General features: G+C 40.8%; 1 protein-coding gene across 1 annotated transcript in view; it reads left to right on the forward strand.

Moving 5' to 3' along the window:
* LOC149075138 (neurexin 1-like) overlaps positions 1 to 23,435 on the forward strand; it is a 181,907-nt gene that overhangs the window by 136,905 nt on the left and 21,567 nt on the right. Inside the window, exons 8-15 of the mRNA XM_089245718.1 lie at positions 342 to 677; positions 1,667 to 1,905; positions 5,793 to 5,901; positions 6,001 to 6,197; positions 6,301 to 6,874; positions 6,971 to 7,090; positions 15,509 to 15,687; positions 15,803 to 15,974. Of these exons, the coding sequence (XP_089101844.1) occupies positions 342 to 677; positions 1,667 to 1,905; positions 5,793 to 5,901; positions 6,001 to 6,197; positions 6,301 to 6,874; positions 6,971 to 7,090; positions 15,509 to 15,687; positions 15,803 to 15,974 (1,926 nt within the window). The remainder of the gene's footprint in view (positions 1 to 341; positions 678 to 1,666; positions 1,906 to 5,792; positions 5,902 to 6,000; positions 6,198 to 6,300; positions 6,875 to 6,970; positions 7,091 to 15,508; positions 15,688 to 15,802; positions 15,975 to 23,435) is intronic.

A 23,435-nucleotide genomic window follows, 5' to 3' on the forward strand; every position in this document is an offset into this window, starting at 1 on the left:
CCGCGATGCGAGTCCGTCATTATGACCACTCGACCACCACAGCGGCCATCAGAAGAGATAGATGCCAACATCAGAATAAATTTGGCGGCACCTGATGAGATAATGCTACTTCTCGATATAACGATAATCCCTCTGCAACGATATTTTTTTCTTGGTGCACAGAGTATCGTTGTATCGAGGCTTCACTGTAGTAACTAAAAATAAACTTGGTTTTCTTTTCTGTAAGACTAGATTCCAATTAGAATTGGTTTTTGTCTCTTTCCTGTGGTTTAATTTGAAAATAAAAAGGACGTTTGCTGCTGTAATTATCTAATTGATACCTCCATTCTCTTTTCCGACAGGGAACTCCAATCAACTGGACCTCGAGGGTCCTCTATACGTCGGGGGCGTCGGCACCAGCGCCCAGGGAACCCTGATCCCTCCAGAACTGTGGTCAGGTACCCTCCGCTACGGTTACGTCGGCTGCATGAGGGACCTGGTCATCAACGGAAGGGCTGTGGATATCGCCGGCGTGTCCCAGAAACAGGATTCGGGCAGCATCAGGCCCGCTTGCCACACGTCTCCTCCTCAGTGCGAGAGCCAACCCTGCATGAACGGTGGCGCATGCGTCGAAGGATGGAATCATTTCTCGTGCGACTGCTCTCACACCAGTTTTTCAGGAACGGTATGCGCCAAAGGTAAGCGATAGTGATGGGAAACGAAGTGGAGTGTAATGAAATGATTGAATGATTGTATCGTTGTAGCCCTGTTGGCGAGACTTTTCAACGGGGAGATCGGTTCACACTCGTTGGATCTAATCAATCTGCACTGCTTTAATCGATGCACCGCATCGTTTGATTCAGTCCATGAAGTCACTCGTAAGACAACGATAGCTTTCTGGTATCAGCTTCTCGGTAAGCCCTCATGGATTCTCGGTAAGCCCTCAGGAGGCCCTCCTCTCTAAACAGATGTATGAGGTCACCGTCTGGGTGTATACTTGACGTCTTATTCTAATAGATCTCCTAACAGGCATGGGTGGCTTTCTATCTGGTTCTGGTTCCGAGACTGTGGCTCTAATATCCTCAGGGGGCTGCTCCAGGAAGCAAACCAGTCTACGTATTTTACATTTTGAGTCCTTCCGCTTCAAGATGTACTCAAACCAAGGCATTCGCAGATGTTCTGCTTGCTCTCTAAAGTGGAAGGCTGTTGTCTTGGGGCAAAGTGTTGCGTAGCGAAGAGGCGTGCCAATGACCGAGCATGCGAATTTATCAATGGGATTGATTTAAATCTATGAAATTTGGCCAGAAACGGACTGTGACCCGTTGTCATGTCACGTGACTACTTATGGTTCCGAGGTGCTACAGTTGCAGGATGATATGGATTGATCAACTGGGATCTGTGTTGTCATCCCCACGTCTGCCGCTGTTTATTCAGTACGCGTAAATCCTTCCAAAGGATGACTTTGACGTGTGATGCCGGAAGCGCAAAGGTACGCACATAATATAACGGGATAGGCAACTGCTGCCAGTGAGGAGGCATCTTTCTTTTTACTCAATATCATACTGTAGTTCCTCACTTAATTCGAACCGATACTAAATTGATAGGAAAGATATTTGTAGGTGTGTGAACGCTTAACACACCTCTCTTTTCTTACTTATCCTTTTTTTCTTCTTTTTTTCGAGTACAGATGCCACCACCCTGAGTTTTGACGGTGCTCAGTACATGAAGATAAGCATGGCCGATAGCAGTTCCGTGACGCAAGCCGAAGACATTCGGTTGAGATTTCGAAGCACGAGGCCAAGCGGCCTGCTCCTAATGACGGCGGGCTCTTTGTCCTCTCCGAACGATAAGAGCTCGACCCACCTGGCCGTGGCCCTCGAGTCCGGCCGCGTGAAACTCGTTCTCAATCTTGGAGATGGAAACAAGGTAAGACTCATCATCATCATTATTTAATTGATTTATAAACCACCCGAACATGGTGATAGGTTTGATAAAGTTCATAAGACTCCGATATGAATAGCACAGTTGAGGAAATGATGTTGCTTGAATCTACAATTTGTAACTTTGCCAGCAGATGGCAGCAGCAGTTCGATGGTTGTCTTCCACTCATTTCATTGATTTAAGTTTTGGGTTACCACACGTCCTCCTTTTTTTATGTCATCTCAAGCGTCCTCCTTACGTTTTAAAAAATTCGCCCTTTTGGTTTTTTTTCCAGGTTTCCGGAATTCGTTTTTTTTTTTTGCGCGTTTGTTTGTTTTTTTCACTCTGAAATACATAGAGTTTTTGTTTCTAGTTCTTTCATCTTTTTTTCACCCATTTTTACACGCTTTGGTGAGTCTCCGTCGAAATTGCCAGAATACAAGAACCCATAAGCTGCCCACGAGCAGGGCAAATGCTATTTTAGTCATAGCTGAGCGCCAATGAGACACATAGCAAATGAGAGTATAACGTTTTTTTGTATCATCTCAATGGAGCCAGATATCTCGTTGGAGACAGGTGATGACTAAATCTCCTCCTCGAGACAGTGCCATCCCTCCCATAACATCACGAGAATCAAAAATGGGTTTTTCTGAGTGCCGTCTTAAGGCATGGGCCCACCCGAGCACTGTCCAGGGACCTCACACGAAGAGGGGGCCTCACAAAAATGAGATCTGGTTGAAATTTTCGAGAATTTGTTTGGTAGGGCCTCAGAATAATCAATTGGCTCGGGGGCCCATGATACTCTTAAGACGGTCCTGCCCCACCCCCTATCAGATTAGAAGTGATTGCTTAGCTATTTGCATGCGCAAATCTTCACGAGATTCTATCATCATGAGGCGCCTCTACACTTGAGGCCCAAGGACCTTGCGCGGATGGGCCCCATGTGTTGAGATGGCAGTGCCTCGACACGATATTTGGCAGAAATAAGTGTCTCCATTTTACATACGGACTCAAAACATTTACGGAAGAACTAATGATATAACGGTAACTAATAACAGAGGTTCAATTGGCATTATTAATGGTTAGAACGTGACTAATACATTGATTTTAGGTGACGAGATACGCAGCACTCAAGGCTGCGAGAGAAAACAGGTATCGCATTTGCATCTGATAAAAGAGAAGTAGTGTCATGGCGAGTCAGCTCCTCTTCCCTTCATACACAACCCACAATCGGAGATTATGAAAATACAGTCAGGTGACCATAGTCTGTTCTCGTGTACTTGTAGAGCTCATTGAAACAACCGAACGACTCCTTCTAAGACGTTATGAGACACTTGAGTCCAAAGCAACACTACTTTTTGCCTCGTGGTACCTCGTTATTCATGCCTCAAGATTTCTTAATGGGCTATTGGATCCAACCAATAAGTGGTTTTTTTACATTACACACCTCTTGTTGGCCAAGCCCACTTGGCTACAAGGTGGCCCTGAAGGCGTAGTGTTTTTCCTGATGCTCAACAATAGATTTCACGCTAAGCATCGGTTTTTTCTGAGAATCGATTAATCACACAATGCCATTTGCATCGAAAACATAATGGTTCTTTAGCAAAACCTTTGAGAAAGACAACAGCAAAAATGATCAGACTAGAGAGAGAGAGAGGGAAAGGCCAGACACACATTGTGTGTGTGTGTGTGTGTGCTCCCCATCTTATGCTGATTTCAGATCATTCCCAGAGGTCTGCGATCGTTAAGTGCACCTAGCTCAATCTTTATGTACTTGCATGATACAAGATTATGGCACTTAAATAGACATTTTTATTCTGTGATTATTATTATTTTTATTATTGTGATTCTTTCTACAATCACTACTATAATGATAAAAAGCCGAGTCAGTATACAATAAATTAGATGACGTCCATTACGCACGAGGGATCATAATGCGCAGGTATCCACATAGTGCATGCTTAGATCACATCGTTGGCATCGAGTAGGTCTTCTGGTGCAGCCGCATATGATCCTGTGTTCCTTGGTGCTATATAATTGAGATGATGTCATCTGTGTATAAAATTTCTTTATCGCTCCTAGTAAAATGGTTGAAGTCTGAAATTAATATTCAGAAATCGGTCGTTGTCGTCATCACTACATCCATATTTGTTATGGGCATCGCTTTGTGGGGTTTGCCGTCAAGTAAAAACCCGACAGATGGCAGCACGGATACTGGCAGAATGAGAAAGTCTTTCTGTGAGGACACAATATATCTGTCGCCACTTGTAATCTACGAACGTTGATAGTTGTTTGTCTTCAACCGTTGAGTTTGCCATGTGCCATCGAAGCCGTCGCATTTCTCTTTCTGTGTATATATATAAATATGTTTTAATAAATAATAATATTCATTCCCGTGCCGCTCTCGCCTCAGCTTTTTTCAGCCACGTCGTTGGGCAATTCGCCTGTTGTGGCCCTTGAATTGGTATTTGCATTTGCTCCGGACTTGGACCCAGGCGGTGACTTGCGTCCTTCCTCTATGCGTGCCTCTCGCTGTTCGTCGACGCGTTTTTGGTGGTGAATATGCAGAATCTCCATCTTTTTGTCTCTTTACGTTCGTAGTGATTTGTTACGCAGAAAAACTGGCAGGTTTCTTTCTAAATATTTATTCAAATAAGCTAAGCGCTGGGCATTCATGTGGCTTCGCAATATTCTGCTTTTCCATGGATAAGCTTGTTGCGGCTGCACCTTGCCAAAATGGAATTGATGGGTCTTCGGGCAATCTGTCACTTAGTGAAGACAAATGTACCACAGGTACATTTATCATGTGACGATCTACTGAATCTGCAAAGGCAGGATGGCAAAGACCCGTGTGCTCAAAGAGCCGCCGTTTGACACCTCGGTCTGACATCCACGCGTTGACAAAAATTACCGAAAAACAATATACAGGGTAAACATGATATGTTTTGCCAAACGGAAATGGGTGGGGGGGGGGTGATAGATGAGCCAAGAGGAACACGAAACACCAACGCTGCCCTATCTCGAACCGTTTTCTGGTTATGGTGGATAATCAATTATGGGAGGAAAATGCGTCAAGCCTGAAAAAAACCCGAATTTGTGAATTTTTTGAGAGCCCTACACGCTAGCTAATCACACATTTAGAAAGAACAGAAAAATCCTAAGGAGACACCAATTTTATTGAAATATCTGGATATACTGGCAAGCTACACACACCACACAAGCGCTGAAAGATTGGCGGGTACATAATCGAATTATTGCCAAACTTTTTGATCAATTACGCAAAGACCCTTATTGCCAATAGGTCAAATTTACCAAAAACTTATCCATTGCACCAGCTTCGGAAAGAACTTACAATAAACCATATCGGTGTTCCGGTTCAAGATAATTTTTTTTTTTAACAAGATTTTTTTTTTTACAATACATGACTGAAATCTGCGTTCGTTGAAGTAATTTTAGTAGGTCTTGGCGACAATTCGATTTTTCACTTCACCGATCTCTCAGCGCTTGAAGCTCGCCATTAAACACAGATACGTAGTATCCTGTAGATAGAGGTAATGTCACCTTATGGGATTTTTTATGCAAAATCAAATTGTCGCCAAAATTTGTAACCACCAATTCCGATTCTCCTGCACCAGATCACCGATATGAATTATTGTAGGCTCTTTAAAAAAATAGTGGCATGGACAAGTTTTTCGTGAATTTGATCGATTGTATCTAGTATAAGAGTGTTTACCGAATTTTCAATGGTTCGTCATAGGACAGGGTGTAGGTTGTTTCTTTTTTCCCCCTTCGGCTCGTCTATTACCCCCCTTTCGTTTGGCAGAACATGTCACGTTCACCCTGTATAGTGCATATTCTTTTGGCATGTCTGTTCTGATCATCGTGTCTCGCAGGTGTTCTACATCGGCCAAGGACTCAACGATGATCAGTGGCACACGTTGCAGGTGACGAGACGAGGACAAAGCATCGAAGTCAAAGTCGACTCCGAATCGACTTCGAGAGGTTGGTCGATCCCTTTTTCTATTTGCTGTTAAGACAAAAATTCAATCGCGCAGTCATTTTTGGAGTGTTTCACTCATTATACCCCTGTATTCTTCGCAGAACTCAGCGGACAGAACATAAACTTGGAGTTTCAGTCACTGCACGTCGGAGCGATGAGTCCAGATAGGTCTGTCTCTTTCACATCTGTTAGTACGAATAAAGACTTGCCAAACTTCGTCGGCCATATGCAGCACCTGATTTTTAACGGGAACCATTTCTTCGACATGGCAAGGAGCGGCCAGATGACCAATTTCAAGGTGAGTCACCACAATGAGTTTAATCTCTCTCCACCCCTTCTTTGACAAGCTGTTCTGTGAGGAGGGAAAATATTGGCTTTAATTACGACTGTCTTCAACGTAGGTTACGGCCAAGTTTGGCAAGAAAGACCAAATCGTACATCACCCCGTCACGTTCAAGTCCAAGTTCACCTTTATCGGCCTAACGCAGCTGAAGGCTTACTCATCCATGAACTTGTACTTCCAGTTCAAGAGCCTGGAGCCGAACGGTTTGATGCTCTACAACGGAGGAAAAGGTCAAGACTTTATAGCCATTGAACTCGTCGACGGGCACCTGCATTACATTTTCAACCTCGGCGATGGCACGCGAAAAGTTCGGTCGAATACGAGGACCACTCTCAACGACAACCAGTGGCATGCCGTGACCATCGGGAGACCGTCGGTCAGGCAGCACACACTCATGGTGGACGACATGATAGCGACTGTGGCCAGCACCGGCTCCAACGTTCATCTCGATCTCGACGGCCTTCTGTACCTAGGCGGCATTAGGCGATCTTCCTACCTGTCGTTGCCGAAGCTGGTCCAGTCGAAACATGGCTTCGAAGGATGCCTGGCTTCCCTGGACCTTAACGGGGAAACGATCGATCCCATTAAAGACGCCATCATTCCAAGCACACTCGTCTCTCCCGGTTGCTCAGGTAACAACATCTCCATGTTACTTTACACCTGATTTTGGTGTGTGTGACCTAACGTGAATTCTTTCCTTCACGCTATATTCTTTTATTTCTTTGCAGGTCCAGTTACCAAGTGCAGTACGTCGGCCTGCAGCAACCGGGGAATTTGCGTCCAGATGTGGAACAGCTACACTTGCGACTGCGATATGACCTCATACACCGGACCGACTTGTTCCGACGGTACATGCAAATCCACCTCTTTGCTATCAATTTTCAGCGTAATGTGCCGTAATCACCTCCGACACTTCTATAAAAAAAACCCCGATACTTATAAATTAACCGTTTAAATAGCTGTGTCGATGAGTAGTGAAATTTTAGTGGCTCAAACAAAAGAGACATAATTTAATCGGTGCATCCACCCAAACTGGTGAGGTGTTTACTATTTTGACGATCCAATGCCGTAATCCCGACAGTACTTAACTAATGGGCCGTGTATCGTCTTATGATGTTGAACTCGATAGTTGGTGGAACGGTGGTCCAAGAGATGGGGCGCCTCTGTGTATATTTTCCTCTGAAGTCACGCAGCTGCGTACAGAGTCCAGGCCACTTGAATAAACTGAGGGTGCTAGCTAATGCTAGCCTTGAGTGCCTTCGTATCTTTCACGAGAGGATCCTTACATCGTCATTCACGAACTCTCTGGCTCAAGTTACCGAAGATCTCCACACATCCTCACTGATTTGGTTTACGAAAAATTCACCGACGACATGAGTCAGTGAGCCAGTAAGTGAGTGAGGAATGACCGTGTCAGTAAATGAAACAGTAGTTAGTGAGTGTGAGGACAGAGTGGTTAGTGTTGGGAAGTGAACGAACTAGTGAGGCAAGTGACAGTGAGCGGCCTAAAGGTAGAGTAAATGACCTAGTGAGTGAGTTTCATAGTGAGTGACGCAGCGGTATACTGAGTGATCTAGCGTGTGAGTGAGCGAGTGAGAGAATGGGTGACTTTATGAGTAAGTACGTTCGTGACCCTCGTTCACGCATTTGCTCACTTACTCGTTCACTCTTGCTCACCCGATCGATTCATTCACTTATGTCGAACTGTTGTTGATTCATTTTCCGGACACGGACTGATTTGCGCTTAAAGGAAGTCGGGTCCCCGTGACCAAGACCTCGATGTTATCACAAGATGAGAATTCGTTTGAACAGACCAAACGAGGCGAAGACCGCTCAGTTCCTGTTTATCCTGTCTTGTCCCATTAATCTGTCTCGGGCCCTAATATTTTTTACGTTATCGCTTCTGTTGTTGTTTTGGAACGTTTTACTATTCTTGACGCGACGTGTCGTCCATTCTTCTTTTAGAAAAAACATCAAAACAAAAAATCCAGTTCGTCATCACTTTGTTCGTATCAACGATTTCGAAGTGTTGGTTCAACTCATCTTCCCCCATCGGAGCTCTCACCATCCATCCTACGAGCGTTTTTATCTATCAATTTTCCGGCTTTTCAGAATCAGCGGTTTAGCGTTTCCCAAGAATCGATCATCGAAGATTCCGATGCTGCTGTGGATACGCTTCTCGGTTCTAATCCGGTCGTTAATCTTTTTTGCTTCGATCGATCCTTTTCGTTGCTGCTGCTGCTGACGCTACACGTTTCATCTCAGTTTTCGGAATAAAAACAGCATCAAATACATATTCCCCCTTTGTGTTGTTTTCCCAGTGAATTGCCGCTCGATCCCTCTCCCTCATCAGTTATACACTATGTTTCCAAAAGTCTGGTTTTTTTTTGGACTTTAGACATATTCTCGAATTTCTGGAAAATACTGGAAGAATCGTTCTGATGTTTCGGTCATATATATCCTATATTGATACGAACCATTTCCAGTGAAAATTTAGTCACGAGTGCATTTAGGGGACCGACAAAAAATTGAATGAGAAAAAGTTTTTGATCAACCCTGTATCAGAAAAATCTGCAAATGACTTGCAACTTTGAAAAATATTGCTCAATATGTCTGTGCAGTTTCGTGGAAATAGCGCGTATATTCACGAGAATATAAATATTTTCTATAAACATTTCCAAATTCCATCACATGATTTTTGCTTATAACATGCCGATTTTTCAACCAATTTTCACGAAATTTACAGAAAATAACATACATAAATATACATGAGTCATACTGTACAGAAATTTAATTTTTAATAAATGATTATTAATTACTCATGCGCAAGAAGTATAAATTTTAGTTTTTATAATTTGATTGTCAGATATAAAATGCAAATTATATAAAAATTCCAGCTGAATGTCGTGAAAATTCAGAAAGATACACGTGATATATGGTGAGCTGTAATTTCGAAACTTGTTGAAAGTAGCTGAATAATAAGGGATTTTTCACAAATTGGTAAACGATTATTTTCTGTTATTTTATTATTTCGAGAATAAGCCCACAGCATTATGAGCATAATCGAAGACGTGTGCATGATGTCATAATAAAAAACTGAAGGCAAAAATTAAATAACAGTAAATAATCGTATAATATATTTGTGGAAAATCCCTTATTATTCAGCTACTTTTAGCAAGTTTCGAAATTACAGCTCACCATATATCACGTGTATCTTTCTGAATTTTCACGACATTCAGCTGGAATTTTTATGATTTGCACTTTATATCTGGCAGTCAAATTATAAAAACTAAAATTTATACTTCTTGCGCATGAGTATTTATTTATTTTTTTATTTTATTTATTTATTTTTTTATTTTATTTATTTATTTTTTTGTTTTATTTATTTATTTTTTTATTTATCTTTTTATTTTAATTATTTATTTTTTTATTTTATTTATTTATTTTTTTATTTATTTATTTATTTCAAATCCTTACAAGAAATATAAATATTCATATAGAAGCACAAAACAACCAAGGAGACACTAGTCCCATACTGGTTGTTACAGTCAAAATGTTTGTGTATGTTAAGATTAGTACAATAAATTAAAATTCTTGACAAATAAAAAAATTATAATTAATGAAACAAAATTAGATACATGTAATATAATGATACGTGAAAAATAAACAACAGAAACAAAATAAAATATGAGAAAGGAAAGAGAGAAATGTAATTAAATTTACCATAACAATAGGTCGTGGCAAGATATATATAATTGGTGTGAATAATATATATGTAACGGGGTTGAAGGTGCTGAAACACTTATGCAATGTGAGAACATGAATTAAACATATACGGAATACAGCACTGTACATCTGTGCCAATGCGATGCATTAGCAAGTGTTTAAGTTTTTGTGAGCAAAAGGTTGGATATGTTGACAGAATTTTTTTTTTTTTTCACTTTTTTAAATTTGTTCGTACATCGAGTTGATAAAGCAAAGGGGAGAAAATTAGTTATGTTTAAGCGAAAAAGTCCGAGGATGACATTAAAAGTGGATCTCAATGTCTGGAATTTGGAAAAGATGGATCTTAAGATTTGTTTTGAAACTCGAGAATGTAGTTGCCTCTTTAATCTCAATGGGGAGGGTATTATAAAATTTTGGAACGAGAAAACTGAAATGTTTTTTGAGTATAGTTTTGTGAACCAGAGGTGGTGAATAAGTGGAATTGAGGCGAGCGGATGTGCGGGCTGAATTTGAGGTTAAAGTAAATTGATTCTTCTTAATTATCATTACTGATCTATAAAAATATAAGTAACGTAGAGGTAAGATCTGGAGTTGATGGAAGAGTTCGTTAGATGGAGTGTTATAATCAGATGTCAATAGCCTCATAATTTTTGTTTGTAGAGACAAAATAGGAGTAACATTAGATGCATAATCGCTTCCCCAGACTGAGAGACCATACAGTAAATGAGAATGAAACATTGAGTAATAGTAGGTTAGTAGAAAGGTTTTACTCACGATAGGTTTGAGATGATAAAACTTGCATAGCATGAAACGCAATCTATCTTTTAGATGGTTAATATGAGAAAGCCATTTTAGATTCTGGTCAACATGAATACCAAGGTATTTTATCGTAGTGGTTTGTTCAAGACGTTGGCAATTACAGGAATTATAATTGATACAATTTGGTTCATGGAGTATTATGTTATGTTCAAGAGATGGAATATTACGTAAAGAGAAATTAATAAATTTACTTTTAGAAATGTTTAACTTAAGATTATTATTAATCAACCAGTTTCGAATTGTAATTAGATCACTGTTAATTGTTGTGATAAGTGGTTGATAATCTGTTCCAGAGTAGAGAATGACAGTATCGTCAGCAAATGTAATGATTTTACCATTTATTTTCAGATTACATAAGTCATTAATAAAGATAATGAATAATAACGGGCCTAATACAGATCCTTGTGGGACTCCGCTGATAATATTCATAAAATTACTGAAATGAGCATTACATTTTACTCTTTGAGTTCTGTTAGTAAGATATGAGTGGAGAATGTTAAAACCGTTGCCTCTGACACCACAAGAATGCAATTTAGAGAGCAGAACTCTGTGATCAACTCTATCAAATGCTTTTCTAATATCTAAGAAAATTCCTATAGTTTTTCGAGATAAATCGATATTTTTATACACATATTCAGTAAAGTTTAAAAGTGCAGATTCAGTGTTTCTTTTTGGTAGAAATCCATTCTGATTGGAGGAAAAGAATTCACTGTGGTTTAAGAAAGAGTAAATCCTAGTTTTGAGGATCATCTCAAAAACTTTAGATGTGGAGGGTAAAATAGAAATAGGTCTATAATAATAACTAATAATCATTTACTACAAATTAAATTTCTGTACATTGTCTCATGTATAGTGTCATATTTTCTGTAAATTTCGTAAAAATTTATTCAAAACTCATCATGTTAAAATAAAAAAATATACAATAAAAATTGGAATTTTCATAAAAAACATCTATACTTTCGTGAATATACGCGCTATTTTTATGAAAATGCACAGACATATTGCACAATATTTTTTAAAGTTGCAAGTCATTTGAAGCTTTTTCTGAGAAAGATACAGGGTTGATTAAAAACTGTTTTTTTTTTAATTCAGTTTTTCGTCAGTCCCTTAAATGCATTTGTAACTAAATTTTCAGGGCGGGAAGTTCGGAGGGGCATTAAATTTTAAGAATGATTAATTAAGAAAGAATGGGAGAAATTTGGTGAGATTTGTAGCCACAATCGGTAATACCATTAATTCACCTTTGCCTAGGTCTGTGAATGACCAAACGAGTGACCTAGAGAATTAATAAACATGCGAATGAAGAAAAATAGTGACCCAAAGAGCAAGGGACCAGGTCAGTGAGTGACTAAAACGGTGTGCAAGTTCCTGAAAGGTTAAGACAGTGTTCAAGCACGTGAGTGAGGACCGAAACTGGGGGGAAGGCATAATTGCTCTTTTAAAGTTAGGGAGGCTGTAGAAATCCTAGATACGGCTCTGACGTGAGCCACCAATACAGCTACCCAGAGAGCGAGAGACTAGGTCGGTGAGTGACCTAAAGAGGAATCTAGAGCATGTGCAAGCACGAGTATGATCAAAAAAGTGACCAAGAGAGCGATGGACCATGTCAGTGAGCAACCAAAAGAGCACCTAGAGATTTATAGAACATGGGAGCAAAAGAATTATGTAGACCAGTTTCCTAACCTGTGGTCAGGGGACCCCCCCCCTCCCCCATCCCGGGCGTTCGTGAGTAGCTATGGGCTGTGAAATTGTACTATTTAAATTTTTTTATATGCAAATTTAAAAAAAACAAAACATTTCGGGTTTTATGAGGGGAATCGAAATAGAATTTCGTACGCTACAAAGGGCCCGCGATATCAAAAAGTTTGGCAAACACTGACCTAGACAGTGGATCAATGGATCAGTTCAGTGAGAAACCAAGAGTTACCTACAACATTACTGAGAAAGTATGCAAACAAGTGAATGACTAAAAGAATAACAACGGGTGAGGACGGTAAAATTTGATTGAAAAAATGTAGTCTAAAAAATAATGGAAGAAGGGCGGCAAAATTTGTGTACCCCACAGTCGGCATCCATATGATGACTCTGTCATATTCATTAATTGAAACCAATGCAACTTTCCAACCACAATTTCAATGAAATGATTAAGAGTTTGGGGGGTCATTAAAAATTTGTTTTTTTACCTCTCGATCACTTCATGGAGAATCGGTGTTCACAAGCAAAGAGATTGAAGATAACTTGTGCTCTAAAGTGACTCGAGTGAGGGTTATGATGAGCATTTCAAGCAAGGGCTATACACTGTTTCATCTCTCTGATGTTGCACTTGCCACTTTGGTTCAGTGGGCGTGGTCTCGGAGGTGCTGTTGCAAAAGCGTAGCGGGGGGGGGACTTGGGGGTCTGGTCCCCCCCCCGAAATGTGAGAAAATGACCGAAAAAAGGGAAAAAAATGGCCAAATCCATTGTTCTGTCACTTTGCCCCCCCCCCCCCCGAACGAAATTTCTGGCTACGCCCCTGTGCTGTTGTGACGTCACGATCATGCTACTTTTTTATAGCAGATAACATCAGCATACGATTGAGAAAGATTTCTCGTTTATGGTGTTGTTTCAGTGCCCCAGGTTATGCGTATGTAGTTCATATTTATAATGTATAAGCTGAGAAATGGATTATATAAATCCAAGCAATAGCCGGTGAGGTTTAATTTCTTTTAATATTAGCACATTCAAAATAATAATGATCAACTATAAACATTATATATTAGGAATTTTTTTTATATCTGCTTCCCACAGGGCGTAGGAAGTGTTTGGAACTCGTTGGTGCTCGTCTTGATCTAAAAATGGGAAATTTAGATTTCTGAAACAATTTAGTTGGGTGCTCAGGCCCATGTTATAAATTACTCGAGCACCCCACGGCATGCCCGACTCCGATGCCACTGGCTACCCATGTTTTTATGTTGCAGTTGTGTTGGTAATACCGAAGTCAACGCTTCTAAAAGCTATACCTAATTGAAATGAAAACAAAAAGGTAATAAAAAATTCTAGAAAGTGTTCAAAAGGTAATTGAAGTTATATCTGCCTTGAGTTGGCTCAATAAAATTCAACCAAAAAAAAGTACGTGATTTAACTGAAATAGATCTGAGGAAAATTTTCTTATTGGAAGTTACCTCATAAGCAAATGCAGAATTACTTATTTTAAATGGTTTAACGGAGCAAGCTAATAAATCTACTAATACCATCGACAATAATCGAAAGATAATTTTGGAAATAATTTAGAGTAAAACGGGTAGTGTACAGCGAGTTTGTGTGAACTACCGCAATTAACAAGGCATCAAAGGGGGCCGCACTCGGTCCTGCAGGGAAATAATGACGTTACGCGTGACGTCATCTGGTACCGACTCCAGCGCCTTATGAGACAGCCCTTGTTATATGGCCCTGACCAAGGAACTTTCGAGCAACAAAAGCCCATTACGAGATAACGAGATACATACTGGGTTATTCTTGATGGCCTTATGCAGGGTGGGCAAAAAGTCCGTATAAACTTTAAAAATGAATAAAAACCGAAATAAAAGCGGTTTGCAGGATTAGCATCGCTAGGTCACGGGAATTTTTTTAAGACAGGAAAAAAATAACTCAAAAACAGCTAATAGGTGTCACTAGTGTGAGCGACTTCGGTGGAATGCAAATGAGACGGTTATAAGAACTTGCTCCCCTAATCCACAACCAGTTCACCCCCCCCCCCCGTTGTAAACCACCGTGTATATGTGAACTTGCTGCCTCTGTCGTTGCTGGATTTGTGACTCGCTTGCAATGTGTTACCCCCTGTGGTGGTGGTGGTCATGTGGAACACATACTGCTGTAATAAACGATTTGTAGTCATTCTGTTCGTTATTTGCGTATCTTTTCTTTGACTTGTGTACGTCAGCGCTACCTATCGGCTGTTTTTTTCCTGTCTTAAAAAAAATTCCCGTGACCTACCGATGCAAAGAAAATTTTTTCCTAACACTGCAAACCGTTTTTTATTTCGGTTATTTTCCCGGTTTTTATTCATTTTTAAAGTTTCTACGGACTATTTGCCCACCCTGTATGTCATAAAAGCAGGCCAATCAAAGTGCTTCCGCACAAACAGTATCCTCTTTCTGCTCACGAATTTCGACAGATGTCCGAATGACCATAGTGACCTCTTACGGCGATCGCAAGTGCATTTTGATCTTCCTCATACTTCTGCATACTTCCTCATAGGTGACGTTGTTGACCACCTCACGAATAAGGTTTCGGCAAGAAATTTGTATTGTCTCTGCATAACGAATCCGAGGTAGATCTGGTAATCTTGTCCTAACCTAACCTCACGTTAGAAGAAGGAATGAGGGAGAGTGAAAAAAATATAAAAGGAAAAATGATAATATAGATTAAAAAAAACTCGCTTTTATCCTTACCCTACGTGTTCTCTTCTACGTATACAGGAAAAGATACATTATAAAACAAGGAAGGAAAGCGAGAGAGAAAAATTAACTTTCTTAGGTAATAGGGTTGCTATAAAGCTTCATGATGGTGAAGAGCGAGAGGAAAGAAAACACAGAGAACTTGTTTGAATTTATTCCACTGGTGTTTAGACACAATATTACGCTCGTGATAGTAGAGAAGTTAAATACTGGATACATATTTCTATCTATCTTAACAAATTTATTTGACCGGCCCTAATAATCAAATAATAATCGTTCTTACAGAAAGCATATCGTACAGATTCGGGTCGAAGACCGGTCTAATAGAGTTCACGTACACTTCGGACAAGAGACCGGACACGAAGAGTGACCTGTTGGCTCTCGGCTTCATCGCGACCACCGACAATGCCGTCCTCATACGCATCGACAGCGGCAGCAGCAACGACTACATGGAGCTAGAGATCGTGAGTTTTTGCCATCGGTCATGTTACTTCTATGACGTAACGTATAATCATTAGATGACATCCACTTTACTCTTCTCAACAATAACACGTCTTTTTTTCCCCCTTGCAAACGAAGGTCGACGGTAACATCTTCATGGTGTACAACATGGGGACCGAAGACCACCCAATCAGTGAACTCAGCGTCAACGTCAACGACAATCAGTATCACGTGGTTCGGTTCACGCGCTCGGGGCCGAACTCAACGATACAGATAGACGACCACAACGTGAGGACGAAGCAACCTCCAGGTGAGATCTCGAATCGATTCTTTCTTTCCTATTCGCGTCCTTTTGATATACACCACTGTATGCTGTACTTTGTAGGGATGTACAGAGAGGAGAGACAGAGAGAGAAGAATGAATTCTTTTTCACCCATTGTCATAGTGAGAAGATGTCTTCGGGCTGAAAAGCACGTTGGAACTTGAACCACCAGACTTTTTGTCCACATCTAGAACTCAGTCGCTGGTTCTCCGGACACGATAGTCCGAGGGGTGCAGCTGTTTTTTGTTGAAAAGAAACATAAAACAGAAAGACTCTGAACAGCCAAAAATGTAACAGTTACTCAACTTATGCCACCACAAGATATCCTCCGCAGTGAACACATTACGGTAAATGTGATAAATGAGGTCATTAACGTAATAACCGGTTATTATGCACCAAACACTTTGGTAAGTTTGATAAATTTTTCCAAGTTTATCACCTTTACTGGCGATTAAGCATGGTGCCCAAGCGTCTCGTTGCAAATTTTATAAATTTCCCCAAATTATTTATTTTTACCAGTGATTATGCATAACACCCAAGCGTCGCGTCGTTGGTAAAAATGATAAAATCGTATAATACTATATAATATACGTATGATTCATACAAACGCTGATATAATACTGTAGTGATATAATACTATAGCACGATATAATACTGCATGAATTATAATATACATAATAGGCATAACCTCACACGTGACTATTATGCGTAATCACAGATAAATACGATAAGTTTCAAGTATCTATCAAATTTACCAACGACATTTGATTATTATGCATACATTTTTCACTAACGGCGCTTGGAGATTATGTATAATCTCCTGTGAAAGTGATAATTTTTTAGTAATTGTGAAACTTAACAAAGACGCTTGGATGTTTTGCATATTCGCCGATAAACGTGATTAATTTATCAAACCAAGTAATTATGCATGATAACTGTTGATTATGTATAATAACCGGATTCATCACATGTAGTGTGAGAGAGAGGGAGACGCGTTGGCTCTAATCTTTAGCATGGAACCATTTTCTAATCAGGAGTGAAATAATTTAGACTTTGTGGGGATGGCGTGGGGGGGGGGGGGGGTTGGATGAAGAGGAAGCCAGCAATTGAATATATTGCGTAAATGGAATGGGATTGTGCCCTTCCTTTAAAATGTGGAAAGGTTTTTCAATTTTATTGGTTTTTAGATCTTTTTTTGTCAATAAAATGAACATTTCTCACCAGGTCCTTGTGTGAGATATACACTCATGTCCATAAATTAAGGATAATGCCAGCTCCGGCAAATAAAAGTTCAGAAACAAAACAAACGTTACTTATTCATAAAGCCCATTTATTAAACAAAAGATAAAGAACAAAAACGATGGTGTATGTATGATACCATTCATAAAAACTACGATTTTTGCTCCCTGGAGCAATTGTAAAAAATATCTCCTTTACAAAAACTTACTATTACATGGTTGGTATGATGGTCAATACATTGTATGTCTCCCATGCGATGAAATGCAGTCCGTACAACGCCTAGGCATGCTGAGTATCAAATTATCGATATGATCTTGGGGAAGATCACTCCACTCAGCAACCAATGCTCTCCGAAGTTCCGGTACACATGTAGGAGGTGGTTGACGGGCTGCAACTCGTCGGCCAAGCATGTCGCACACATGCTCTATCGGATTCAAGTCAGGTGAGAATGGCGGCCATTCCATATGGGTTATATCCTCAGATTCAAGGCATTCGTTTACGATGTTTGCTCGGTGAGGACGGGCGTTGTCATCCATAAACACAAATTCTGCGCCCATGGCACCCCTAAACAAACGTACATGTTGTTCCACAATGATGGCCCGATAAATCTGGGCTTTAATGGTTCCGGTTTGAACATGCAGATCTGTTGTGGAACCCAGTATAATTCCACCCCAAACGAGCAATGCTGCACCACCGTAACGGTGCCGTTCAATGATGTTGTCTTGGTGGTAACGGGTACCTGGTGTTCTCCATATGAAAGTCCGACGTGAATCAGACTGCAAGCTAAACCTGGACTCGTCGGAAAACATCACACAAGCCCACTGTGACGATGTCCACATTGCATGTTCTCTACTCCAGGCTAATCGCTGCCGACAGTGAGTTGCCGTGAGCTGAATACATCTGACAGGCCTGCGAGCATATACACCAATATCTCCCAAACGTCTGTACACGGTTTGCCTTGAAACTGTGGTACCCGTGGCTGCAGATAGCTGACGAGACAGGTCGGATGCTGTGCTCCGTCTGCTACTGTAACGTCTACTGACATTTCCGTTATCTTGGAATCGTTGCCAAAGCCTAGAGGTGACACTTTGGGCAATTCCAAGTTCCTCGGATACTTCCATCTAAGTACGCCCACATTCCAGGCGGCCGATAACTCTACCACGTAAAAAATCATCCACATGCATCCTCTGTGTCATAACTATTCGCTTATGGCACTGAGCGCCTTACAGAACTCTTGTGAACAATTTCACTTCTTTGCCACCATTCCTTATATACCCCCCTCTTACACTCTCGTCATTGTGACGTACTATCGGCATCATCTGGTGGCTTCCTGAAATTTGCATATCATTCTTGCAGATGTGTGTGATAACTCTACAGGTGAAATTTTTTACTTTAGATTTCGATTTCCGTGTGATTCTGAATTATCCTTAATTTATGGACATGAGTGTAGGACGCGCCTACTTCTTACCACGCATCCCCTTTGAAATTGGCGAAACGGTCACCCGTCGTGCTTTACGTAAACTTTTTCCCCCGATATTTCGCTCCCTTGACCACTTACTTATATCTCTTCCTTGAGACAGAGCGGCGGGCCATGTTCTGGCTAGGAGAAGGAGGTATATTTCGCCCCGACAGTCCGCCTGCGCTGACCGTATGAATAACCAAGTGAGTGACCATGTTCGTGACGATTACTCACTCACTTCATCATTCATATGGTCATTTACTCAATCAACCACTCTGTCACTCTCACTCATTTACTCATATAGGCACTCATTCGGCAACCCACTGTCACTTATATGGTCAGTCATATATTAACTCACTTGGTCACTCATAGACTCATACAGTCAATCACACGCATACATGGTCATTCACTCGTACGGTTTCTCAACCACTTATATAGTCACTCATGCGGTCACTCACCCAACCACTTTGACACTCACACAGTCAGTCACTCACTCGGTCCCTCAATCTTTCAGAGCAAGTGAAACGTCAAGGGCGAAATGTACCGTGGACGAACCGTAGCAGGGGCGAAATGTACAGGGGACGAACCGTAGCAGGAGCAAAATGTGCCGGGGACGAACCGTAGCAGGAGCGAAATGTACAGGGGACGAACCGTAGCAGGAGCAAAATGTGCCAGAGATGAACCGTAGCAGGGGCGAAATGTACCGGGGACGAACCGTAGCAGGAGCGAAATGTACCGGGGACGAACCGTATATGGACGAAATGTACAGAACACGAACCGTATATGGACGAAATGTACAGAACACGAACCGTATATGGACGAAATGTACCGGGGACGAACCGTATATGGACGAAATGTACCGGGGACGAACCGTATATTGACGAAATGTACAGAACACGAACCAAAGCAGGGGCGAAATGTACCGGGGACGAACCGTAGCAGGAGCGAAATGTACAGGGGACTAACCAAAGCAGGGGTGAAATACACCGGGGACGAACCGTATATGGGTGAAATGTACAGAGGACGAACCGTATATGGGTGAAATGTACAGAGGACGAACCGTACATGGGTGAAATGTACAGAGGACGAACCAAAGCAGGAGCGAAATGCACCGGGGACGAACCGTAGCAGGAGCGTGACACACGAAATACCGACAGGTCAAAATCCCGACAGCGTCGAAATCCCGACACGGTCAAAATCCCTACTGATCAAAATCCCGACACGGTCAAAATCCCGACTGATCAAAATCCCGACAAGTCAAAATCCCGACACTCGAATTTAAAAATTCATTTTCGCCGTATAAGCCGCACTTCGCGCTTTCTCTCGGGATTTGAATTTCTCGCGGCGAGGGGCGTTGGGGCGCCGATGAGAATGATAAATTGCCATCAAATGAATTTTCAAATTTTAATTTCGCCGTATAAGCCGCACTTCGCGATTTCTGTCGGGATTTGAATTTCTCGAGGCGAGGGGCGTTGGGGTGACGATGAGAATGATAAATTGCGATCAAATAAATTTTCAAATTTTAATTTCGCGTATAAACCACACTTCGCGATTTCTGTCGGATTTCCGTTTGTCGCCGCAAGTGGTTTGTGGTGCATACCAAGATGAATGGAGATCAATAATTTGGAAATTCATTTAATTTTCCAGCTTGGCGAAAAGCAAAGGATTCAGGGTTGTCTTTTTCTGGCATTTATCGCTTTTTCTATCCGCCACGAATACTGCGATTCCTTATTATTTTCTTTGAGAATTTTTCGAAATTCTTTCTCGCTCAAGTTTCAAATAGACTTAAAATGTCAAATGATAAGGCACAAAGTTAGACCGTATCATGAAGATCTTAATTTAAAATCTTCAAGGTTTTTCGAAAGCAATGTAATAGTAGAGAAATATTTTCATTCATATGTATAAAATTACATGTCTTGACAGCTTAATTCACTGATTCATCGCCGAGTCGCAACCACTGAAGGTCAGGCCCGTATCCAGAAATTTCATTCGGAGGGGGGGGGGGGACAAAGTGGTCAAATAAGATATTTGGCCATATTTTACCTTATTTAAATCATTTTCTCACATTTCGAAGGGACCGGATCCCTTTCCGCACAGGTTTCCGCTTAATAAAGGTTCAATTGATATAACGTGTGAAATTATGTAACGATCTCTTAGGTAATTGAAATAACATATAAAAATAAATTAATTGAAAATAAATAATTTAAAAAATAGATGATAAAATTAATTATATTTAAAATAATTGAATGTAAATGAATAATCAGTCTATGCTGCCTATCAGAGGCTCAAAAGTAGAGAGCAATGTAGGCATGTGTAGTGCTTTCAATGACTTTTTCGCGTCGGTTTTTAATGGAGATAATGATATTCGATATACGGGTGTTGCATGGGGTAATAAAACGCTCAACGATATTCAAGTGGAAGACGTGGAGGTCCTAAATCTTCTAAGAAATGTATGTGCAAGCAAAGCACCAGGACCAGATGATATCTATCCCAGGGTTCTCAGGGAAGGTGCTAATGAATTGTTGGGGCCAGTCGCACAGATATACAGGAGTAGTGTTGCTGAGGGTATCGTCCCGAGAGATTGGAAACTGTCTAACGTTGTTCCGATATTTAAGAAGGGTAGTAGAGAAGTGGTATCTAATTATCGTCCAGTGAGTTTGACGAGCTCCCTCTCGAAAATTTTGGAAATTATCATCAAAAGGCAGTTTGTGAAGTGGATAGACGAGAATAATGTATTGTCGGATAATCAGCATGGGTTCAGGAAGGGGAAGTCATGTGTAACTAACCTCCTTTGCTTCTATGATTACGTGACTAAGGCTTTGGGTAAGAGCAAAAATGTCGACGTTGTTTACCTTGATTTCCAGAAGGCATTCGATCGGGTCCAACATGGCAAACTCTTGAAGCGTTTACACGAGATTGGAATAGGGGGCAACTTGCTGAATTGGATAGAATCGTGGTTAAGAGATAGGTCGCAACGAGTTATGGTGAACGGGGAATTCTCTGGTTGGACAGACGTCACAAGTGGAGTTCCTCAGGGAAGTGTCCTTGGCCCCATACTTTTTTCACTTTTTATCGACAAACTCGATCAGGGTATCGATGGAATTACTAGCAAATTCGCAGATGATGTGAAGCTAATGGGGGTAATCGGAAATGAAAGCGATAGGGAGTTGCTCCAGACCAACTTAAACAAGATTGCAGCATGGGCAAATGAATGGAGCATGACGTTTAGCGTAGATAAGTGCATGGTCGCTCATTTTGGTTCGAACAACCCACGGTTCTCTTACGAGTTGAATGGTGTCACTATCCCGGATGCAACTAGAGTCACCGATTTGGGAATTCTCATTGACGAGCGACTTAAGTTTTCTGAACATTGTTCAGCGGTTGTCAAAAAAGCGAATGGAATGCTTGGTCTCATTTTCAAAAAGGTCTCTTCGCGTTCTCCTAAAGCCATTCTTCCGCTTTTTCGAGGTTTAGTTCGTCCTGGAATGGAGTATGCTGTAAGGTTTTGGAGACCATACCTACAGAGGGACATAGACTTGGTTGAAGGGGTGCAGAGAAGAGCTACGCGTGTCCTTATTGGCACACAGGGCTTGAGTTATGAAGAAAGACTTCATTTTTTGAATATGTTTACATTGGATGAACGCAGGTGTCGAGGAGATATGATCGAAGTGTTCAAAATTTTCAATGGGATGGATAGGATGGACCATGAACTTTTAGTACACCGCCAATCGACTGCTTTTACAAGGGGACACCAGTATCGATTGGTGAGGGACAATGCAAGGTTATGGTGTCGCAGGGAATTTTTCTCCAATAGGGTTGTTAATAAATGGAATAGCTTACCCCCGGAGGTAGTAAATTGTAACACAATTGACACGTTTAAAAAGAAATACGATAAACATGTTGGGGTAAATCGAGAAGCTATCCATTCTTAGAATAAGACAACCATAAGTATTCTTTATGGGCATTGTATAATATTTTATCATGTGTATATATTGTTTGTAATTTGTGTTAATTGCATTTTTAATTGGGTTGCTGTATTTTTGAAACATATGACAACCATATTTTTATGGGCATCTTTTTATCAGCCACCTCGTTGGGCATTTTGCCTGTTGTGGCGTTGTATTTGTATTTGTATTTGTATTTGTATCTATAATTACTAAATAATGTATTTGAGTTCTGGCAACACCTCTATAAAGTTCCGACCTACACTGTGTTCTAAAATAACGACACATTTACGTTCTTTTTAACTTTCTCAAAAATTTTCGATCAGGGTGTCATTGTCTGTCGTGTCAGGTTCAGGTTGTTTATTATCGTCAATGTTTATGTAATCCTCAGCATCAGAACCTTAAATAGGAAATTTTGTTAGGGAAAGAGCAACATGGTCTTGCTGCCCCTACCACTGTAAAATTCGAAGATTTTGGAGCGGTCTTTTTGTTCCCACGTAAAATTTATCACCCCCTGAACTTGCCTCCAGTGTAGTAGCCCCCCCCCCCACTTTCCTCTCTCTAAATACACTGTCAATAAGTGTAATTCCGGCCCTGCTAAGCCTTGCGACCATGGAATGCACACAGCTTGCATAAAATTTTGTAAGTCTTGCATAACATTTGAAAATTCAATCCTTACACTGATTTTTGCTGTTGAAAAGCCTGCGCTTCCAAAAAATTATGTTACAATTTCAGAAAGCAACTGTTTTACTATGGTTATGGCTTATCAAAACCACTGCATTAAGTACAGAAAAGATTTATGCTAA

Source organism: Pholcus phalangioides, unplaced genomic scaffold, assembly GCF_987345545.1.
Source record: "Pholcus phalangioides strain wild (caught in Gottingen) unplaced genomic scaffold, Ppha-v1.0 ptg000016l_1, whole genome shotgun sequence".
NCBI classification, from domain to species: Eukaryota; Metazoa; Arthropoda; class Arachnida; order Araneae; family Pholcidae; genus Pholcus; species Pholcus phalangioides.